This window comes from Mus musculus, chromosome 7 (assembly GCF_000001635.26).
Source record: "Mus musculus strain C57BL/6J chromosome 7, GRCm38.p6 C57BL/6J".
Classification (NCBI taxonomy): Eukaryota; Metazoa; Chordata; class Mammalia; order Rodentia; family Muridae; genus Mus; species Mus musculus.
The window spans coordinates 74,482,320-74,505,597 of NC_000073.6; the positions used below are offsets into that span (position 1 = coordinate 74,482,320).

At 44.8% G+C, this 23,278-nt stretch overlaps 1 protein-coding gene across 2 annotated transcripts in view; it reads right to left on the reverse strand.

Annotated features, from left to right (window-relative positions):
• The window catches only part of Slco3a1 (solute carrier organic anion transporter family, member 3a1), a 279,363-nt gene that overhangs the window by 206,902 nt on the left and 49,183 nt on the right, over positions 1-23,278 (reverse strand). For both annotated transcript variants that reach the window (NM_001038643.1, NM_023908.2), the window contains exon 2: positions 21,858-22,323. In NM_001038643.1, coding sequence (NP_001033732.1) covers positions 21,858-22,323 — 466 coding nt within the window. The remainder of the gene's footprint in view (positions 1-21,857; positions 22,324-23,278) is intronic.

Below are 23,278 nucleotides of genomic sequence, written 5' to 3' on the forward strand. Positions count from 1 at the left end.
GTAGCACTGAACTGCTCCGAAGCCAGCTTTATCTGCACAGCTGTAAGGTAATATGTAAACTGCAAAAGGTGGGTTTTCACATGTGAGCCCTATAATGCTCCCAACTAAGTCCTGCAGTGGAATGACAAGGACATGGTAGGTTAGAGTTCACCCTACACTTACATACACACACACACACACACACTAGTCTAACCAGATGCCAGTGTAGGCCAAATAGCAGACTTGCCCTTTTTCTAGATCTAGGGTAATAGCTACTGTGAAGCAAATGGTTTCCCTAAGCTGGCAGCAAAGCTATAGGTTGGGGAGTTGTCCCTTCTGAATTAAAAGCAGGACTCCTCATGTTTATATGAGCTCTTCCATTTTGCTGTTTTTCTCAAGGTTGCCATGGTAGGTAGGTAGGTAACAAGCAGTTCCCAGCCAACTCACATGTGGGCACTCTGATACAGAACCCCACTTGTACCACCAAGCTGTCCCCCCAGGCCAATTCCAACACTTGCTTTTAGAACTGTAGGTTCCTAACACCGTATGGCATGTATAGAGCCCCTGCAGTATACAAAGCTGAGCCCAAAGGAAAACTGGATACTCTGAGCCAAGATCCCATAAGAGAGAGACTACACAACAGTAAATGCAAGTTATTTTACACTAATAATGAAGAAAAGAGGGGGGGTGTACTTTAAAGCAAAAGAGAAACAGACACCCCATGTGGGAAAATGCAGGAAACCCATGGGAGACTCAAAGCTCCCAGCTGTGGGTGGCAGAGAGATCATGCTGTAAGCAGACTTCCAGCTCCTCTCATTTCTTTCCTCCTCACAGAAAGGCTGGAAGGGGTACTCAGAGAAGCCAAGCTATTCAGGCAAGGACACCTGGCTTTCATCTAGAGTTGGGGGCTGGGGAAACCATGCCCTTCATCAGGTCATCAAGTAGTGCTTGAGGGATGATCTCTTGCTGCCCAGGGAGCGTTTGTCTTCAGGGCTGAATCCTGATGGGTCATTTGTTCTTCTCTCCCCCACAGACCTAAATAAGCTCTCACCCTTTTCCCAGGAGAACCCCAACACCCTCCCACAGAATGAAATCCACCTGCCTGCTTGCCTGGACCCTGCTTGAGAGCTGTTTCACTCATAACCTACAGGGATCCTGAAGAAGTGATTTCACATGGTAGCTGCCCAACAGCCTCTAATTGCATGGCTGGAGGATCTCACAGTAATGCTGAGGAAGGGTCATAAATTTAAAAGGTTAATTTCCTCTCTACTCCCTATTCCGACTTCTGTTCAATAAATTACCTTCCGAAACTGGCAAGGTGGCAGAGCCCAAGGGCAAAGATCAAGAACTCCTGATTGCATCCCCCATTAACATTTGGTAACTCTGGCCCAAGACCCTTGCCAAGGCTTGCAGAAATGCCAGGTGGTCAGAAGGTGACAGGACACCTTACCCATGGAAGAGGTGGCAGGAGGCAGAACAGAACCTAAGACAGGGACACTCACTTAATAACCAGCTCAGGCTGGTATGGAGCACACCCTGAAAGAGAAGTGGTCCCACTCTGATTCCTAGGCACACTGGCAAACAGCTAGGAGAGGCTGTCAGAAACCCATGGTATGTGTGTCAGGGGTGAGCTGGGGGTCAAGGACATTGGGCAACGGATGTCCTTGGATCATCTTGTTGTTGATTTTCAGGTCCATTAAAAAAGGTGTCATACATTTAAGCACTGACTTGAAATTCCCTATTCTAGCTGAGACACTTCTGTACATATATGCCAAGGGCCAGGGTCTGAAGCCGGGATCCTAAGTTCAACCCTACTGGGTCAGGCTCAGTCACTCCACTCCCTTCTTCTCCAAACAGACTTGCAGGGAGAGGCTCAAGGGCAATGAAGGGCTCTCATGGAGCTGGCATATGTAAGCTTGGTAAATACCCTCATCCATTGCTACTGTTTATACTGAGAACAGGTAAATGTCAGGCCTCTGAGGAAGGTACTGGAAACAGAGACGAGGTTGACCTGAGCCTGGATCAGGAAAGAACACAGAAGCCTGACTCTTTCCACTCCATGTAGGAATAACTGTGACTAAGTAGGACCCAAGAATGGGAAGCATAGGGAATGGATGGCTGAGGTCCAGGAGAAAAGAAGGAAGACCAACCACACATGGAAGAACGAGCGAGGGTACAGGGTAGGAAGGAATGCCAATAGTTCCTAGTGCGCAGTGAGGAAGCAGGCAAAGGCTGGAAACACTGTTCCAGGGCTCAAATGCTCAGATTCAATGCATGATGCTGCTTTTCTAGCTGTATAGCTATGGGCAAAGGACTTTGGCTGTCTGTGCTACCTGCTAAGGCTTGGCTGGGCCTACAGAAGGACTCGGTGGTCAGTGCAAGCTTCCACTGCTAAAGACAGCAATGTGGGACAGTGATGGGTTTGGAGCTGAGTGGTTTTATAGTAGCAGGGAGATTTTGAGCAAGGCACGAATAATGAAGAGAGGAAGGCAATAAAGGATGTGGAAAGCTGTAGAAGACCCAGAGCATGGTGAACATGGCTCTGGCAGGCCTTGCCCTTCCCCGCTTCCCTCTGTTTTGCTAAAGCTAGTCACCAAGGTCTATTCCATTATTTAGCCTCTTTCTCCTCTTTAAGCTGACCACGAAGGTCCATCTATTATAGTCTTGAAGTCTAGCAATCAAGGGCCCCTTTGGCTCATCTAATTAACATGTCCAATCAAAAGAAAACTCATCCTGACACTGGGTTTCCCCTTTTCCTCTTTGTAAAATGCCATTTGCCTATGAGCCATGCTTGTCTCCTCTCCGTACAGAGGCAGTCCTTTGAAACTCTGGGGCAAATGACTCTCCCCCTTCTCCCGTGCCCCCTTGTCCTCTTCTCTCTCATTTTCTATCTTTTGACTTTGTCTCTTGTTCCCTGCTCTTTGTCCCTCTGGGGCAAGTAAATCTCCTTTGTGCTGCGACCTTGGACTTGGTGTGTCTTGTGTCAATTTTGGTCCTTGGCGGATGAGTATAAGCTGTGGGCTAGAATCCATAAGGAAGCAAGAAGCAGTAACTTGGGGCCTACCTGGCTGTTTTTGTTTTTGTTTTTGTTTTTTTTTTCCTTTTGGCTCACCTATAATTGGAAGGTGGAGCCTCACTGCAGAGCCATGGCTTCTTCTCTGTGTCTAAGGCAGATTCTAGGAATAGAGAAGGCCATAGGCTAAGGGGAGCCTAGAAGGTGGAGCATCAGAGTCCAAGCTTAGGAAGCCTACTGTCCCCAAGGAACCTTAACTTATGCTTGGTGCCCACCCATCCTCCACTGCACCTCTGTGATTCCTAATCACAGGTGGGCTTGATATGCACATAATGCTAAGCAGGAAACGTAGCTCCCTGCTGTCTCTGGAATCTCTAAATTATCAGTCACCTAATGAGTACATTAATTAATTTCCCCCTGCTATGACAAAATGTATGACAGAAAGCAACTTAAAGACAAAGGTTTAGTTTGAGGTCACTGTGCATCATGGTAGAGAAAGGTAGACCAGAAGGAGCAAGAGGCAGCTGGTCGTAATGTACTGTGTCTGTCCACAGTCAGGAGGCAGAGAGTGAATGGCTGCACTCAGTCTGATTTCCTCTTTTTATTCAGTGCAGGGCCCCAGTTTGGGGAATCATTCTGTCCACATTTGGTGTAGCCCGTCCATCCCCAGATAAACCTCTCTGCAAATACCCTCCCTGACACCCCCACAGGCTTGCCTCCTAGATAATTCTAAATCTAGTCAACATTAACCATCACAGGTAGAAAGCATTCATTATAAGGGCTCTGGGCTCAAATTCACTGGACCCTGGCTGAGTGAATTCATTTCCCAGTTTCTTGACTTGCAATTTAAGAGAAATAAACACTTTTTGTGGCTATCTAGAGGCTAAATCTGCAAACTTCAGCACAATGTTACAGCACAATGTCGGACGGGAGGAGGAGACAGCAGTGCTCGGTGGCATAATGGAAAATACAGTTAACAGCGGTGTACTGCATGTAGCTCTACAGAGCTACAGGGGAGGAGTTTGAATGCTCCTATCAGAGAAATGATAGAAACTGAAAGTGAGAAACATGCTGATTACTGTGATTTGATCATCACCCAGTGCATGCAGGAATCAAAACATCACATTATGGCATTATATATATATATATATATATATACAATATATGCAATTATTGTGCTAATCAAAGAATTAAGTAAAATAAACTAGCTTAGGGTCACTATTGCACAGCTCTTAAATGGCTAAGTAAAAAATCTCATAGAAGCTTATACAATTCTACTTCATCTCTACTGAAAGCTGTTGGTTTACAGATATTTGAAAGCTTCACACTGAAATTCTGAAAACCCTTAAAATTTGAATGCACAAAGAACAAACATGCACATTATCATCATCGTCATCATCGTCTTCATCATCATCATCATCACCATCGTCATCTGGAACAGGGTTGGCACACAGAAAGAACTATTACACTGTTGAAAGGAACCATTTTGTTAACTATGACACCAGTTCCCAGATATCAACAGCCAGTGAAATGAGATTTCCAATAGCATTGCATGTAGCTCCCGGATTCACCCCCTCACTTGGCGTTTAGATTCACCTCCCTCAAGTGTAATTTCACCCATCACTTGGGGGTTAAACAGAAAAGATGCTTTCATGTGGAAGGGAAGAGGACCTAAACTTTTCTATGGTCTAGCCTTGCACAAAGAACTTGAGGATATTAAACTTCAGTGTCACAAAGAGCTCCCTAGAGAGTACCCCTGTTTTAACGATGAGCAGAATAGGTCTTAGTAAGCTGTAAGCAACTAGCACAAGGTAGATAGCAGGTGGTGTGTGTGTGTGTGTGTGTGTGTGTGTGTATGAACCCAGAGATAATTTCTATTAATTGTTCATAAAGTCACCCATTCCCATGTGTATATGTACACATGCATTGACATATGTTTTGCAGGAGCCGTCCACCTTGTTTCTTGAGATGAGGTCACTCACTTTATCTGGGGCTCAGAGATTCACCCAGAGTAGCTGGACAGCAAGCACCAGGAATCCCCATGTCCCTGCTCCTCCACACTGGGGTGATAAGTGTTCACTACCACACCCGGCCATTTCTTGTGTGTGCTGGGGATCACAGGTCCTCCTGTTTACATGGTACGCACTTGACTGACTGAGTCATATCCCTAGCTCCAATTCCCCTCTCACTCAGAATAAAACTATTAAGAGGACAAGGGGGAAATTATAACAATGACAAGCCATCACTGAGGGCTTAGTAGGCACCAGGCAGAGTTTGGTCTGCAAACTCTGCTCATTGTAGAGATGTGAAGATCAATGATAAATCCACCGGCCCAAACTGCACATGCTCAGAAGTTGGGGAGGTATTCCTGTGTCACACTGGAAGCATATGCAACATGTGTGTCTGGGATATTCTCTCCCATTCTTCCTAACCACCATTTCCATGCTGTACCCTCTTCTATAAAACAGGCTCAGAAAACCTACTTTCCCGAGTGCAGTGTGGGCAGGGATAGTCTCAGCCGCCCCCCAGGACCTGCCATCAAGAGCTTACTGCTCTGCTACCTGCTCACTAGGTGAAGCAAGAAGGTGACAGCTGGGCACAGAGCCCTTATTAACAGCCTCTCTAATGAGCCCTCTGGAGCATAAGCAGAAATGTGTTTCTCACGCCAGTGGGTGGCTGCCTTTTCCATCCTCAGCCAGGAAGCTAGCAGTTACTTAACCTACACAATGAATCCCTTTCACCCACTTCTCATGCAGATGGAACCCCCAAAACAGGGAACTGAAGGGTCCTAGCCCATGATCCTTTGCAAGATGGACCTGTACTCAGTGCAGGAGTGAAAGACTCCATGTCTCATGGCAACCACACTTGTGGAACCCATATAGGGACATTTGGTAGCTATGAGGGAAAAGGGACAGGCCATTAGAACTTAGGAATGTGCAGCCTTAATACCCAGAGAGTCTGTCTGCACAGAGGACTCTGGGGCTCAAAGGCACTTTGAGACTCTGCCACCTCTCAGGACACCCTCACCCTTTCCCTTGGAGGAGCGCCCTAGCTCCCAGCTGCACCTGCAAGAACCTCATTATCTCTAGGAACCTACAGTCCCTGGAGTCAGTACATTCGTTTCTAATTGTACAAAAAGATCTGGTGCCGGGAACAGAGCCCTAGAACCAAACACTGGGTCCTTATACCACTGTTCAGATTCTCAGGGCTCACACCCTGCAGAGCAGAACTGCAAGAAAAAATCTTTGTAAGGGACAAGTGTGTTCTGCAACCTGAATTCTCCAGCATAGGAGATGGCAGCTACTTGTGGAGTTGTGAATGTTCTAACACAGGTGAGGAACTCAATGGCCAATGCCATGTGGCTTTAATGAATTTACAGCCACATGTGGCTTATAAGTGTCCCATAAGAGCATCCCTAGATGGTACGTAGGGGGAAAAAATCACCTGTTTTTTAAATCTAGAAATCAAGGTGGGGCTTGAAGTGACCTCTGCTTAATAAGAATGAGTTGAGCACTTCCTGTGTGCCAGCAGAACATTTTCTAGCCAGATCGTTAGTAAGGGAAATACCATCATCCCCATATTGGCTATAAATAAGTAGCCACAGAGCTAAGAAGGGGCAAAGAACCAGGAGGAAAGCCAGCCAGCCCTGGTCAGTGTCCAGGCCTCTATCAGAATCCACACAGGGTAATACTATGGTTAGCTTAAGAAACAAGGCTTATGGTGTTCTAGCTGTGAACAGCTGCAGAGATTGTAGCGACCCAGCCTTCCATTGCCTCTCCTGTTCCCAAGGCTAAGAATGTTATCCTCTCAAACAGTTTGGAGGTCTTGAAAGATGCCATTGTGCCTGCTTCAAGACAGATGCCTTCCAAGACGAGGTCAAAGAGAAGTGTAAAATCTCCTGAACGAGCAGCTACCACAGACTCATAACTGCTCAGCGACAATTCTGTACAATTCACACACCTGAGATTCTGAGAAGTCACTAGGAAGGAGAAGTTTTACTGAATGTAAACTGTACCCAATGCACCAGGCACCCTGAGAATGACCCTTTCCTGTCCCCAAATGTCCCCAAATGCCCACCACCTTTCGTTAAGATTCGCAAACATTTCATTTGGACTTTTCCCTTAAAAATGTACAAATTGTTTAAGAGGTTAAAACTCAGGAAACAGAGCATTATTTTTCCATTAAAAATATGCTGAGTTTATTCTAATCTAGAGTAGCACACCTTCAATGCCCAAGCTGGTTGGATTAAATTGTTCTCTTCCTAGCAGCTAACAGTGATAGACTAGATTTTAAGGTGAAGGTGGCAGAGGGGGAGCACTTCCTATCCCTTCCCTGCCCTGGGACTTCTGATTTTTCTCCCCTCTCCAGCACTCTCTCTCTTTTGCTTCCCTCTTTGGTGCCTGCTTTCCTCACTGGAGCCCAGGTAAGACCACACTGGCAAACACACTCCATGCTGCTTTTTGTCTCTCTTCCAACTCAAGAGGCCACTTCTCCCATCATCTGTAGAGAGAACGGACTTTTAACATTTTCTCATTTAACCTAACAACCCTAATCAGGAAAGTCACTGGATGTCAAACTGCTCGAGAGGGCTCCCTCCGAAGAGTGTTTCTACCCAGAGCTCAGTGGGTTTTGCTCTTTGGTGAGCTGAAGTTATAGCCAGGCTCCTGGAGGGCAGTGATCCACAGAATGATAAGGAACACTGGAGAAGGTTCTTTGCCAGTTTTCATAAAGCAATTACAAGCCTGAGCTCCTAGCAACTAGTAAGGCAATTCAATGAATTCATGAATACAATATCATTTACCTGGCTGCTTCCAAAATGATCTGTGTGCCACATAAAACAAAACAAAACAAAACAAAACAAAACAAAACAAAGACCATCAGTTTCAATGTGGCAATGTTTGGAAACATCATGGGAAGAGAAAATCACCTATCATGTGTCTTATGAGGGACAAGCAGGGTGGTCACTCCTATTCAATCCCCAATTCAAAGGCCTCAACCCTAAAACTTCTTCCAGTGTCAATATGACATTCTAAGTCTTGTGTGCATGTTATGTGACAGTTTGGAATAGAATGGGTCCAGTTGTTGGTGCATTTGAGATTTCAAAATTCATGATTAGGTTTGTTCAACCAGTAAAGCCCACACAAATCCTCCAGACCGTGAAAAGGCTCAAATCTGAACCACTTCTGGTCCTCTGACTATCACAAAACAGACACTCAAACTGTGTGGGTCATTCCATGTAAGGGACCTCCTGCCTGAAGCAGTTGGGACTACAATGAATCAAGGATGAGGGTATCGGCAGGAGACAGAGGGGAAGCCAAAGAACAGCAAGGAAACTGCAGAAAACTAGAGGGCAATGAACACTAATGACTAAAGACTAATGACAGAGTTAGTCTTTAATTCTGTCCAGAGGAAAGTGGTAGAAGGAACCGTTCAGAAAAAAATGAATGTCAAAGGCAAGTGCACAAGCTAGGCCTGGAATGGAGGCACACACTGGCAACATCGTCACCCAGGATGTGGAGGCAGAAGGATGGCCCCAAGTCCAAGGCCAAACTGGTCTATGCAACTAGAACTAGAACTAGAACAACCAAGACTACAGAGTAGGTGCCTGTGTCCAACAAATAACAGACAAGTCAATAGCCGAGAGCAGGGCATTTTAGATCTGACAGAAGTTGTTTTATTTCCCCCTTGGAGATAATTAACTTGGACATTAACACTAACTGTATATTGCTTAGCATTAAGAAAATATTAATAGTACTGTGATTTTTTTAAAGACCATCATATCTGGGGCTAGAGAATTGACTCAGCAGTTAAGGGTACTTGTTGCTCTTGCAGAGGACCTGGGCTCTGTTCCCATCACCCACATGGTGCCATCTGTAATACCACATCTTGAGGATCTGACACCTTCTTTTGATGTAGGTAGGCACCAGGCCTGCCTGTGGGCATTCATACATACACACAGACAAAACATTCATACCCATAAACTAAAACAAATTGTTTTAAAAGCTAGAAAAAAACTCAACAGATTAGAGGTAAATATTGATGATTTATTACTTATTTCTACAATGTGTATGTGCACAAACACACTCACAGAAAGAGACACAAAGAGAGTGACAGACAGAGTCAGGTAGAGAGACAGTCAGAGAGATAGAAAAGGAGAGATGGGGTGGGAGAATATTACCAGCCTTATAAAGGAAGATAAACCTTGACAAACGCTGCAGCCTCAGTGCCCCGGGAGGACATACTTCTAAATGAAGTAAGCCAGTCACAGGATGACACATAGCACACGACTATTTATATGAGGCACCCAGGGTAAAGTTTATAGAAACAGAGGTAGAACAGTGGCTTCCAGAGTCTGGAGAAGAAGCGGTGGGTAGCACTTCAGACGATCAGTTCCACGTTCAGTGGAGAGGGTCTTCAGCTCCTTTGAAAGCATGTACTCAGGGGTGGCTGAAAATGGCCTTTGCCTCCCCCAGCCTTCTGCAGACGTAAGTTCATGTCCAGGGTCACTCTGCTGCTCACAGTCTCCACACGTCCAGGGCTCAGCCACCATAAATGACAAACACTGTTCTGGCTTCGGAGGCTTTGTGCCTGGCACTGCTTTATCTAGCAGAGCTCTGCATATTCCCTTGTCCTTCTCACAGTTCCATCTGTGATCCGGAAGGCCCTCCTCCCTCTACCTGTCCCTGATGTGATCTAGAAGGTTCTACGTTTGCTTCTTCTAAGTCCACTTGCCAGGGTCTGGGCATGCAAAACTCAATTCCAAGTTGCATAATCACCAAGGATGTATACTGATTAACTGCTGCTGGGCCAAAAAACGTAAACAAAGCCATCTGGTGAATAAGATTTTCTTATTGTAGGAAAAGGGGGTGGGCGTTGAAAACAACTCTCCCTCTTAGACTGTCCCTCCCTCCTTCTCCCTGTCTTTTTCTCTTCCTTCTCTTCCCTCCCTCCCCCTCTTTCTCTCTCTCAGAAAGAAAGCTTCATCTGATAAAGTTTCCAATTTTCCAGGGAGCTAAATCCTGAGAACACCAGGATTCTCCTAGGCCAGAAGTGGCTGGGTGCTTCAGTTGTTAATGATGAAATGACAGTAGGAAGTACAGCTGTGTTTGTACACAAGGGACAGGGCAACGATGAGGTAGTCAGGTGAAGTCACAGTGTGTGTGTGTGTGTGTGTGTGTGTGTGTGTGTGTGTGTGTGTGTGTGTGGTCTATTCTGGTGAGCCTTATCAATTATGGAGGCCAGAGATCAGTGCCAAGTGTTTTCCTCAATAACTCTTCCCCTTGTTTTTAGGTGGTTTTTCATTAAACTTGGAGCTATTTCAGCTACAAAGGCAGAGCAATCAAGTCCCATGATCCACTGTTCCCACCTCTCAGTCCTGGCATTACAGGACACATGCCACCATACCTGGCTTCTACATGGGTGTTTAAGATCTGAACTTCAGGTTTCATGCTTGCACGGCAGGCACCTATAGCAGGTCATTTCTCTACTCCAGGTTAAGTCATGATTCATGTCCAGCTTGACACTTGTAGGACTGGATTACCATGGTGACTGCATAAGCACATGTAGGGGTAGCAAAATGGGTAGCCAAGACCAGGAAGATTAGGCACCAGGGCAATGGATGGAGATCATAATCTCAACCTTGCCATTCACCAGCAGGAGGACCGTGGACAATGCTCACTCTCCTGTATCCTCCGTGTATCCACAGAATATTACTTACCTCCCTGGACTTCCTGAGGAGAGAATGAGCACGTGTCATAGCTCAGACCCCCATGAATGGCAAGCTGGTGCTTTCGATGTCATGAAGGTCATTATCCAAATTCACAAGCACTTCAGACGCTTGCCTGAATACGCAGACAACTGTGACGGTTTCTTTGTGAAAATAATGAATACTAAAATTAAACACTGGCTTGCGACCAGTAAGAAGGATCATACTAAAAACTAAAATCAGATCCACCAATGTGGGCTATGGCATGTTCTTTCATCTTCCCAATGGCCTCTGAATCTTGCTTTCAGCACCAGGATCACAGGTATTCATGTATATTTGGACTGATGTGGTAGAGTCACCTAGATGAAGGCAGGTGTCATTGCCCCCATGATATGGATGACTACAGACAAAGCCAGGGTGGGGAAAATGATGGCAAGATAATAATAAATGCTGCCTGGTTGCAAAAGGTTCTTAGCATCCATACACAACTCCTGAACCTATTAGATCCTCACTGTGCTAATGAGACTTCTTACTGGGAATTCAAATTCCCTTTGTAAACTCCATTAGCAACCTATAAAGCAGGTGGGCAAATGTGAACCTTTCATAGGGAAGCGAAGTCTTGTCTAGAAAGGGAAGCAGGGAGAAACCACAGCCATGCATATTGTATTCTCAGAGCATCAGAGAGATGGATTGGCAGCTCTCTTTGGAGATAAGCCAGAAAGAACCAAACTCACACATATATTTTTTCTGTCTCTGTCTCTGTCTCTCTCCTTCTCTCTCTTACACACACACACACACACACACACACACACACACACACACACACACACATACACACACACACACACACACACACAGAGAGACTTCTGAAATAGGATACTATGGTATAAAACCATTTTTATCTGCAGAGGAATTTTCTTGAATGGAGCAACTATTCTCACTAAAATTTTGCCAAAATGTCAGTCCAGTTCAATTGTTTCCCCAGATGACTACTTGGGTCCCTCATGACTCGGTCTTTGATTTGCAAAGTCTCAAGAGAATATCTTTTAGTAAGAACACATGGAAACTTTTGACTCCCAGAGTTCAAATTCTATTAATGATTCCAATGCATTTTTAAAATGTTTTCCCCTTAAAACAGCATTAACAGAGTTTTGATCTTATCTGTGTACTAGTTCAAACCAGCACAGAGAATTGCTGAATATTACCCAAAATATCCATAGCTAGGCTAAAAGAAGGGATGGAAAATTTCAGCTCTACAAGAATTTCTTGCAAGAAGTGGTGAGATGAGGGGGGCACAGGAAGAGAGCAGACAGGTGTCACCAAGTCCACTGGGAACACATTCTGATTTCCCATCCATTTCACCTAAGTTGTTAGGACAGCAACTCTCCAGGGAGCCGTTCAAATTGAGACCCCCAAACTGAGTAATAGTCAGCCCATCTCAGCACAATCTAGTCATATCTAGATTGTGTTCTTGCTCCTTCGCCTGCTTGCTGCGTGAGACTGAGTAACTGCTAGATCCTTGGACTTCCATTCACAGCTACGACTGAATCATTGTTGGGAATTGGGCTGCCGACTGTAAGTCATCAATAAATTCCTTTACTATCTAGAGACTATCCATAAGTTCTGTGATTCTAGAGAACCCTGACTAATACAGAAGTATTCTAATACTAGAATCAGCACATATCTAGTCCACTCCATATTGTCTAACACCAAGGTCAACCCAACCTAAGCACATTTTGGGACTTTAATCATTTGGGGGTCATAAGCCTAGCTAAGATGCAGGTATTAGTTTTGCTTTAAAGAGCATACATACATCTCAGTCTCTATATAAATTTAGAAGGGCAAGAATCACCCTAGCTACACTAAGCACATCACAGAACCTTCAGCTTGAAGAAGCCCTGTAAAGTAACCTCATTGAGTCCTGGCATTTGTAAGGCAAATTGCAGGATTCCAACTATAAAGATGATACTTAAGTTTTTATGAGTGTCCATTAACTAACTAAGACTTTGATATCTGCAGACTGCATCTGTGGTGTGGACTAAAATAAGCTTGCCGGCGCAAGTGCTCTCTCTCTCTCTCTCTCTCTCTCTCTCTCTCTCTCTCTCACACACACACACACACACACACACACACACACACACACCGACCGCATTCATATACACATACCACTTGGCAGAAGTGAAATGGCATCGCTGAGCTGGATGGAAGATATTCATTTAGCTGATTCATTTCTGACAATATGAAGTCATTAGAGGGAGTTAAGGCAGCTTTGGCAACTGCAAGCATTAAAGAGAACAGGGTTGGTTATGTTTCCCATTCAATAAACGGGGCCATTGACTAAGCTGTATGTACTCACCGCTCTCTGCCTACAGAAGTGATTTGCTATTAAACACATACTGCTCTTGTCAAAAGCCTGACAATGGGTTATTTTTGCATGCTTGAGTTTGGAGGGATAGAGACAAGGGGTGGGGCATCCCTCTTGACCTCTGGTCCCTAACCTGCAACTTAAATGACTATGAAATGATAAAAGCAAGCACTAAGCCAAAACCTTCAGCCTCGCACTTGTTCTTTTATGTGTTGAGTCAGGAGCTCTGCAGAGTATGATGATGCATATCTTGGTGCTGTGAAAAAGCCAGCACTTCCTTCAGAGGCCAACCACATCCCAGGAGTTCAGCGCTAGTTAAGGTTTGAATATAAAGTACCATGCCTAGTCTCACCCACAGGATGTAGTCCCTAGTAGATGACACTTGACAAGGGGAAGTCCTGAACCTTAGAAGGTAAGGCTGAGTTGGACCAACAAGATCACTGGGGCAGCTGAAGGCTAAGCCTGTTTTCCAGTTCTTGTTGCATTCTCTGTTCCTTGCCCTCTTTGGTGTAAAGAGCCCCCTCTTTCTATGCCATAATGTCCTGATTCATCATGAGCCAGAACCTAGAGCCAAAGACCATAAACTAAAATCTCTGAGCCAAGAGACAACCTTCCTCCTGTAAGTTGGTTTTCTCTGGCCTATGGTCACAGCATTAATAAAACTAACCATTATATTCATCTTTCAAGGTGTCTGGTTGACTCTCAAGAGGGAAGCAATGCAACCCAAGTCCTACATGACATAAAAGTGTTTGGGTCTAAAAGAGGTGGGATCTTGCCTATAACTGCAAGTGCTGAGAAGGATAATTTACATAACCAAATAAGCAGGATTTCGAGGGTTGGACACCAGCTTCAAGCACAGCCTGGAACAGCCTCCTGCCCTCTGATTCTCCAGGTTGACTCTCTCTGTCACTGTAGTCATTTCCTCTGTGTGTGGCAGCCAAGATGGACATCGGACTCCTTGTGCATTCTGGGTTCTTACCCAGAATGTTCTAGAAAGAAGGTGACTGGTGTTTGTCTGAATCCAGAGTAGTTTCTGATTGACCTACTCATTGGGCCAATCACTGTAGACCATGGCTTTTCTCTATGTCATAATTGGCTATCCCTAGACCATATGGCCATTCCTGTAGCTCACAAAAACCACCTGATATAGGAAGGCTATTCTTCAGTATGAAAACGAGATGCTGGACAGACAGACTCCAGCAAGTGTCTATACTATTCTTCCAATACTCGTTAGCAATGGAGGATGGTTAACCCAAGTCACAGAGACAATACCACCAAACAGCATTGCTTTCTACACAGAAAACCCTTCATACCATCTCTTCTTACAGAATGCTTTTGAGGGGTGAAAAGAACACAAAGAAAGTCAATGTTGTTCTTAGAAAAAGCAAATAGAATAGAAGTAAACTAGATGAAAAAACACACCTGTTATGGAAGGAGATCTTAAATAGTCTTTTATTTGAGAACAATACTTGTGCTACAGTTAAGGAAAGATAATAGGCCTGTATTCATCAGCCAGGTGCAGCAAAATGGGCTGTGGTGAAGCCAGTCTTTGATATTCTGGTGGAAGGAAACTGCTTTTGCAAGAATCTATACCTCGACCTCTCCAGTCTTCTCTCTTCTCTATCACCCACTTCCTTGCTATGTCTGAATGTCTCTTTGCAAAGATGCAGTCATCCACACAGTAGACATGTATGCCCAACCAATCCAAATTGTATTCCTTGAACATTCCAATGTTTCCTTTAGGGAACTGTAGAACTTTACTTTATTTATTACTTTATGTCAATGGCTCATTGTTCTTATTTTTATAAGGCATTAGGCATGGTATCAGCAGGATCAGAACCATAAAAGCCCATGAAAATTCCCCCTCATCTCTGCCAGGAAGTCCTGATACAGGTTACCAGTGTTGACTCACTGTTTTAGTTTGAGTATGAAACACCCCCCAAAGGCAAGTGGCCCTGGTTGGGGAAGTTGTGGAACCTTAAGGAAGAAGGGCTTAGCTTGTAGAAGTAAGTTTCTGAGAAGACAGGCCTTGAGGTTTTATGGCCCAGGCCTACTTCCTATTCTGTTTAGACTTCCTGTTTTAGCAAGACGTGAGTGAGGAGTTCAAGCTGCACACTCTTAGCACCCACCACCACACCCTCCCGTCATAATGGACTTTATCCTCTCAAACCATGAGCTAAAACCAACCATCATTGCCTCAAGTTGTTGTGTCTATTATTTAATCAAAGGCTGGGGGATTTCAATGAGTTAGCAATGCAGTCTGCTTGGAAAACAAGCATCTTAAGTCTCTCTTCAAAATAAGCAGCTCTGAGTGGGGCTAGAGAGATGGCTCAGAAGTTTAGAGCACTGGCTGCTCTTGCAGAGAACTGGAGTTCAACTTCCAGCACCCACACAGTGGGCCACCGCTCCCTATAAGTCGTGTTCTAGGGAATCTGATGCCCAGTTCTGACTTCTAGAGGGACAAGGCACACAGGTTGTGAACAGATCTACATGCAGGCAAAACCTTCATGCAAGGGCTGTGGTGGCTTAGTTCAGGACTAAAAAGGTTTCTATTCATAAGTGTCATACCTGCTGCTGACAATCACGACCCAAGGACACTTGTCTAATAACCTGTCCTCAATGAGATAAACCTGCCACTTCATCTATGCCTCTGTTTCTAGATTTGTAAATGGAGACACTATAAAGATGATCAAGGAAATGCTTTTTGATTCTGCCCTCCCCTTAAGATACATAATACTTGTTGCTTAGGAACAGTGAGCCTACCAAACCCCATCATATTGGTAGGGTGATGAGTTCACAGCAATAGGAAGCCCAGCCAGTCTGCAGGAATGAGGTCCATGGAAGAACCAGAATTCAAATCTTGAAATGACTGCGAGAAGCCTAATTCAGAATGCTCATGGTAACCAAGGTGGTGAGCCGTGATGTCCCAAGCCACCGAATGTGAAATATATGCATTTAGAAAGGATTGAAAATCAGCTACCATCACAGGCAATTCAGAAGCCCCAGATTAGGACTTTGGGTGAGTTGTTTAACACAGTGCCAAACACACTGAAATGGCATGTCACCAGCAGCTGGGATGAGGGACTGGAGAGGGGCCAAAACAAGCTGACCACTTCCAGTGCCATTTAGTTCAGAAAAAAGAAATTAATGAGAGAAACTTCAATATCAATGAAGTTGCAAGAATATAATGAGCTATGCTTGCTCCCAGGAGGAACAGCCTTTCAATTATGTCTTTTAAAAGAATTGCAGTCACAGTGTATTTGATCCATACCCGACCCAAGCTCTTTGTGGAGAATTAGAACACATTTTACCCAATGTCAACTTAAAATAAAACTCATCTGAAGCAAAATAACTCTTTGCTCCCAGGGCTCTAAAAAGAAGTGTGGTTCTCTTTGTTGGCTGGGTGGTAAGCTTGTGACCTTTGTACTAACACTTGGCAGGTGAAATGTGAGAATAATTCTCTTTGCATCATTAGCTAAAACACAGAGGGCTGATCTCGGTTGCAATCTAATTGATAACAAAGAGTACATGATACTTCAGGTCTAATAGATATGCCACAAGGCTCAGAACAACTGTGCTGTGTAATCCAGCACACTGCTAGGGTCCCTGCTCCTCCCATAGGTCCTCTCCAAGATGCCCTGAGACAACTACTTTCCTCTAACAGGATCCCACTCCTTCCAAAATAGCCATGCTCAGAAGACTGTGCAGCCATCCCTCTGTCTGTGTCTGCCACTTCATGTGTTAGTATTGTGCACAAATCTGCTAAGCACACATAAACAATTCAAACTGGTCTGATTTCACCTCGATCCCAATCTGCATCAGGAAAACTAGATCACACAGGTGGGAAAATTATGCATACAGCCCACCTCCCCAACTGATGATTGCATAGCAAAAAGGAGGAATTTAAATGGACTAAATGGACTCCATGTGTTATCCCATGCTAACTTCCTCCTTTGTGGGTAGAGAATGCTGCTGTTGTTGTTTGATTTTTTTAAATGGCACTCAGGATCAAACTACAGGCCTTTTGTGTGCCATCACATAGTCTACCACTGAGCCACAACTCTATGCCTCCCAGTGTGTGTGTGTGTGTGTGTGTGTGTGTGTGTGTGTGTGTCTGCGGGAACGCGCACACACATGCATGTTTCTATGTATGGGTGCATGTGTGTGTGGTTGTGGTAAAAGGCAGAGGACAGCTTTGAGTGTCAGTCCTCAGGCACCAGCAACCTTTGATTTTGAGAATGGTCTAACCAGTCTGGAGCTTGGCAGATAACTGAAGCTGTCTGGGCAGAGATCCACTGGGTTCCACGTGCCTCTGCCTCCCTTCTAATAGTGCCACTCCCTGGGCCAAGAGTACACAAACCACCACAACCTCCCAGTGCAGGGTGTTTTGCCCAGCAAACTGATGGACTGCCCCATGGTTCAAGCCCTCCGAATATTTGAATTTGTCTTATGACAGATCCAGTCCTCTAGCCCTTGGCATCTCTTCTTAGGAGCGGAATTGAGGATGAAGCCGTTAAAGAAGGAAGCCTTAGACTTTAAGCATCCCTTCTACCTGGCAAGGCTCAGGGAAGTTATCACACTACAGAAAGGTTGAGGGGTGTGTGTACAGAAATGTGTCTGCTGGGCCCAGAGTGCACAATGAGAAAGGGTTTGAGGAAGCTGTAAAGAAGGGAAACTCCAGCACAATATGAGGCAAACTTCCTGACAGCACCGATGGCTACAGCTAATGATAACGGAAGAAATGGACAGGTTGCATAGTCGACAGTGTTGGAGTGGAAGGCAGACTCCACCAGCTGCCTTGTTCCGAGGGGCCTGGGTTCTGAACACGCTTCATCTTTATACATAACGGACAATGGTGCATCTCTTTCCAGAACCTTGACGTGAATAGAAGCTATGCCCACCCATGTTCATCCTGCCCTCATGCACCTATCCTAGTTTTGACCCCCACTCTTCACCCTACCAGCACCTGTCTTTATGGACTTCAAACAGAGTCCTGTGTCTGCCTCCATCATGGATCTTGGCATTTCCCAAAGGTTTCAAGCTCTCTGGTGGATGTCCTTGATTCTGCTTGAGCCTGGATCACACCCCCCAACACCCACCCACTGCCTTCTGAACAGACCTCAGATACACCTGGAAAGTGCGGCACTCACACCCACAGCCCCGCTACATCCAGCTCAACCATTTTTGTAAAGTATGTTAACCTGCAGTTTACCCATGTGCTTCATTTGTAACAGCAAAAATTCTGAAAGCTCCTTTCTAACCATTGACAATATTACTAATATGATGCATGCTCACAAGGGAATATTTTGTATGCAGCCAGAACCATAGAAGAATATTTAGTAACATGGCAAAAAGCTCATAAAATATTAAGAGAAATGAAATTACAAAGTCTTATTTATTAGAAGCACATTTTTTTGCTGAAAAGCATATCAATGCAGAAAAAGAGACTAGAATTATATATACTATATAGCCATATTACTCTTTTTTTTATGTATTTCTGAAATGGCCAATAGTAAATGTGTAACACATTTCCAAGCTGTTTAAAGAAGAAAAAAAAAAACAAAAAAAAACCACCTTTGTCATTCTCATTTCACCTTTCTCCTTCTTAAACAAACAAAAAACCAAACCAAACCAAAACAAAAAACCAAACCAAACCAAAACAAAACAAAACAAAACAAAAAAAAAAAAAAACAGTCAATAACAAACTAAAGAAGCCACCAAGTAAAAGGCCAAAGTAAAGGAAGCCCACACGCCATCTAACTCACACTGTCATAAGAAGCAAGTTCCACTTGATATATTTTGAACTTGGAGAGACAAAAGGACAGCTAAGAAAACTAAGCTAATGGATGGTCACACCATGGAGCTAAGGCATGACGGGACTCCTAAAGGCTTGACTCTTGGACCTCAGGAATGCACAAATGGGTTTTCACCACAACCCTGCCCATTTGGTCCCTATGGGAACAAAGAGTGCCACGTGCCACCCTCGGGTCATTATCCAGCCATCCTAGGAGGCTGAGCTCCACACGCTGCTGTATTGAAATGGAGTGAAAAGGCGGCCAACAGAGCTGAGTCCCCATTCATCTAGTTTTGTCCCGCGGTAAATGAGTTCCCTCAACTCCCTCCTCACTCTAGAAAGGACCGGCTTCGGAACAGGGCTAGCCTTGTGAGAGGCCCATGAAGGAATCCAGGAGCATTTCGAGAGCTCAGCTAAGAGAGTCAAAGGAAGGAATCGCTTTAGTGAGAAATGCTGGGGGGACCTGAGTTGAACTCTTTCACTTTTGTCTGCATGCTGACCTACTGTGCGGGCAGCTAACAACAGGTCTGGTCTCAGATGACCTGTAACCTAGACAGTGCAGGCTGATTCTCTTGGCCCATGCAGCTTAAAGGATTCCTTGGAAAGAAGCCCGTATTTTTCCATATATAATATGTACATTGTTTCTGTCTCCGATCCAGTGTTAAGTTAGGCATGTTGACAAAAGGCCTGCGTTTCTAGAGCCAAACTCAAAGTTAGCAAATATTCTCCCTTTCCAAACAGTTCACCTAGAGCCCCAGCTTCATTTTCTTCTGATACCCCTCCTCTTGGCACTGTGTTCCCTTGGATATTTCTAAAAGCAGAGTTGAGTGGCTTCCAGATCTAGAGCCTAACTAAGAAGAGATAAATACTGTGACAGTCTCAGGACCTTGGACATGTCTTCATGGCTCCTGCCATAGGAGAACACACCAGATATTCCCTGCATAGGCTGCAGTCTTCTGAAACTGCTCCTGGAGAATTCAATTTAAAAAAAAAAAAAAACAAACTACCTATGAAGGCCAATCTGTGCAAAAGGCCTGCTTTCAGCCTCTCCTTCTAAACAGACCCATGAAACCATTTCAGAGAGACCTGGAAGATCTATCAGCACTACTATGCACTAGTCTGTTTGCCATGGTTTAGAATTTGGTGAGACAGACTAGAGCACTACACTATCCATATACTGTGCAAAAATAACACTCAACTGACTCTTCCATAGAAGAAAAGAGGAGCCCAAGTATAAATTTGGCTGATACAGTCTTCCTACCGAAAGATAACTACAAATCTCATATACCAGATCAGAAATTAAAAAAAAAAAAAACAAAAACAAAAACGAAAAACAAAAAACAAAAAACCACCTTGCCTTGTTTTGTCCTACCAGCCTTGGTTCTACCTCCCATCTCCCCAAAACCCAAATGCTCCCCTTGGCATAGAAATCATACTTCATTTGACTGTTCAAGAGACAAACTCAGCTTTTCATTGGCCAATTCCTTCAGGGTGATGTGATCCATTACTGCTACCAGAAAACTACTCTCCCAAGGACCTAGGAAAGCATCCTCAGTCCAAAGACTACTCAGCTGTAGTCATGGATACCAACTTAGCAACTTGCTGGCTTAACAGCAGCCAAAGGAAAAGAATCACCATAGTCACCGGCTCAGTGGAACCCCGCCCCCTCCAGGTACATGACCATAGAACCCCGCCCCCTCCAGGTACAAGACCATAGAACCCCGCCCCCTCCAGGTACAAGACAAGCCATAGCATATGGAGGAGGGGACTGTGCATCTTTGCTTCAACAGTTCTAAGCCCTGTGACACAAAGATGTCCTAACTGGGTTTGGCTTGGAGAGCGAAGGGTACATGCTCCACTTTTCTCTCATTCATAGGCTCCTCCTACACAAAGGTCATCCATCGATCTACAATACACTTGTTCAATCAAAGCATCAACTCTCTGGGAGGCCTCTGGGTGGAGATGTGCGCCCAGACATCCTATCTCAGAGAGCTCAGGATGTGTAAAGTAGAGGCTTGCTAGATAGGAAGCTTATGTCAAATTCGGAACAAATTCTATTTTAACTTAAGCCTGCATAATTAGCTGTATACTTCAAGGCACACTGCAGTCAGGTGACACCACAATCTCTCAGGTAGAGGTCATTCTTTTAAAACTCCACATTCCGTGGTGGGAGATGTTTTCTCATTGGAAGTAAATGCATACTTAGTAAGTCAGGGCTAGAGACACTTGGTAAGTGACCATACAACTCTCCACCAGCTCTTGGTCAAGGACACCATTTGTCACATGAGCAAATTGCCACTTAGCTGTTTCTTGAAACCCTAGACCTTAGGGCTCTTCCATCTTTGCAGTATAAAATGTCAGAACCTACTTCAACAGAAAATTGTTCTTTAAAGTCTGCACATTCTTCATTTCTTCCTAATACCCAGTTCCTGAGCAGGTTGCTAGTTGGAACACTACCAGAAGTTGCCAACTTTGAGTTATAACAAATGCTTACAGTCTAATCAATTGCCTCTTTAAGTCCAAAACAAAAAACAAAACAACAAAAGAAAACAAAACAAAAACCAAACATGCAAGAACAACAAAAAAACAAGAGGCAGTTTTGATTCTTCAAAGTTGAGGTTTCCTAAATGAAGACCCCCCCCCCAACAGACCTTGGTAAACACTGGAGTATCAAATATTCCTGTACCACAACACACACACACACACACACACACACACACACACACACACACACACACAAAGCAGATTAACCCCAAACCCCTCCAGACCATATCTTCCCCGCTGCAACGTCTGCATCTGGTAAGATCCAGGCAGCATCTAAGCATTCCTTGGAAAGATTTTCAAAAATGATCTAATTGCATTGCTCCTAGATCAGGCATGTGAGACTTTCTAGGAATCCAACCGTGGAGACCGTTAGCCAGTTCTGTAAACCAGTGCTCCAGCAAAACAGGGTCCAACTTTGCACCACTACACCAACCCAGACAGCAGGGGCAGTGCCTACCTATGTAGAGCGAGGAGTCCTTTCTCCGCACGTGGTCGTCAATATAGGAGACCCCCAGGGGCTGCACGGGGGTAGCACCGATGCCCAGGAGCACCTGAGCCCCAATAAGCAGCAAGTACATCATGTTCGTGGCTGTCCGGTTACGGCAGATTAGGTCCGGGTCGGGCCCCTCATCACTGCTGGACCCATTGGTGGCACAGACATCGCGGCCTTCTGCTCCCCATCGGATCTCGCCAGCCTCGTACTTGTACTGGTGGGTGAGGAACTCAGGCAGTGCCGAAAGCAGGGCGCCCAGTGCCATGACAATTCCACCACAGCCGATGAGGCGCGGTCGGTGCCCACGTGCTCCGAAGTAACTTACGAAGAGAATCAGCGCCAGGTTGCCGATCTCAAAGCTGCTGGCGATCACACCCACATCGGCGCTCTGGAGGTTGAACCTGCGTTCCAGGGTGGTCAACACGCTCACCTGAGGGTTGCAAAAGGAAAATTCAAAGTCCATCTTAGGAGACACGCAAGGGGACAACCCCCTGCCCTTTCTGGACCCTCCCACATGCCCGGTGATGTGGCACCAGATACAAAAGGCAGGTAGAAACCCATTGAATCAGACAAGCATTTCCTTCATTTGATAACCCTAATTCAATGAAAGAATTCACTTTCTTAGTAGCAAAGATGATTTTGCCAATAGATGCCTCCATCTTCAAGGGTTCCATGTATCTCTGTAGAGGAGACCTAGGGAGTAGTCAGGAATAGGTCCCAAAGTCCATGTGTCTTTCCCAAATACATGCTATATATGAAGTCTGTGGATGCTCAAGATAATTGGAAACAGGGGCACTTTCTACCAAGATACCAGTCCCCAAACACACAAGTAGCAAAGCAGACCAGCTAGGTTAGCTCAGTAGAATGTGCTCCATCCACACATCTCCAGTTCTTATGTATGCTAAGGAAACACACAGCCACTGAACTACATTCCCAGAATTCTTTTCACTTTTCGAGATAGAATCTTACTAACTTGGCCATAATGAACTTGAACTCCCTCTCTGTAGGCCAGGCAGTCTTTGTACTTAGAGGCTAGATCCTCCTTCAGTTTCCCTATAGCTAGGCTCACAGACTGACACCAAGAGGCCTTGTCATGGGATGATATTTAGCACTATTTCCTTCTGGAAGTCTCTAAGTGACATAGGTTTCCCTAAAGGATATCTAATATAACAAACAAACAAACAAACAAACAAATAAAACAACCAAAATCCCTCTGGACTGTTGTAAGCACTGTAGCCCTGCTAGGATATTTTTATGGGATATTTTTATATTCCCCCCCCCCTTTTTTTGTATTCCTGTCTGCCTGTGTTTGTTTAACAATATTTACTAAACATATGTTTTTTTGCCTGGCAATGGCCTGGATAAAATGGACAGAAAAAATGAGG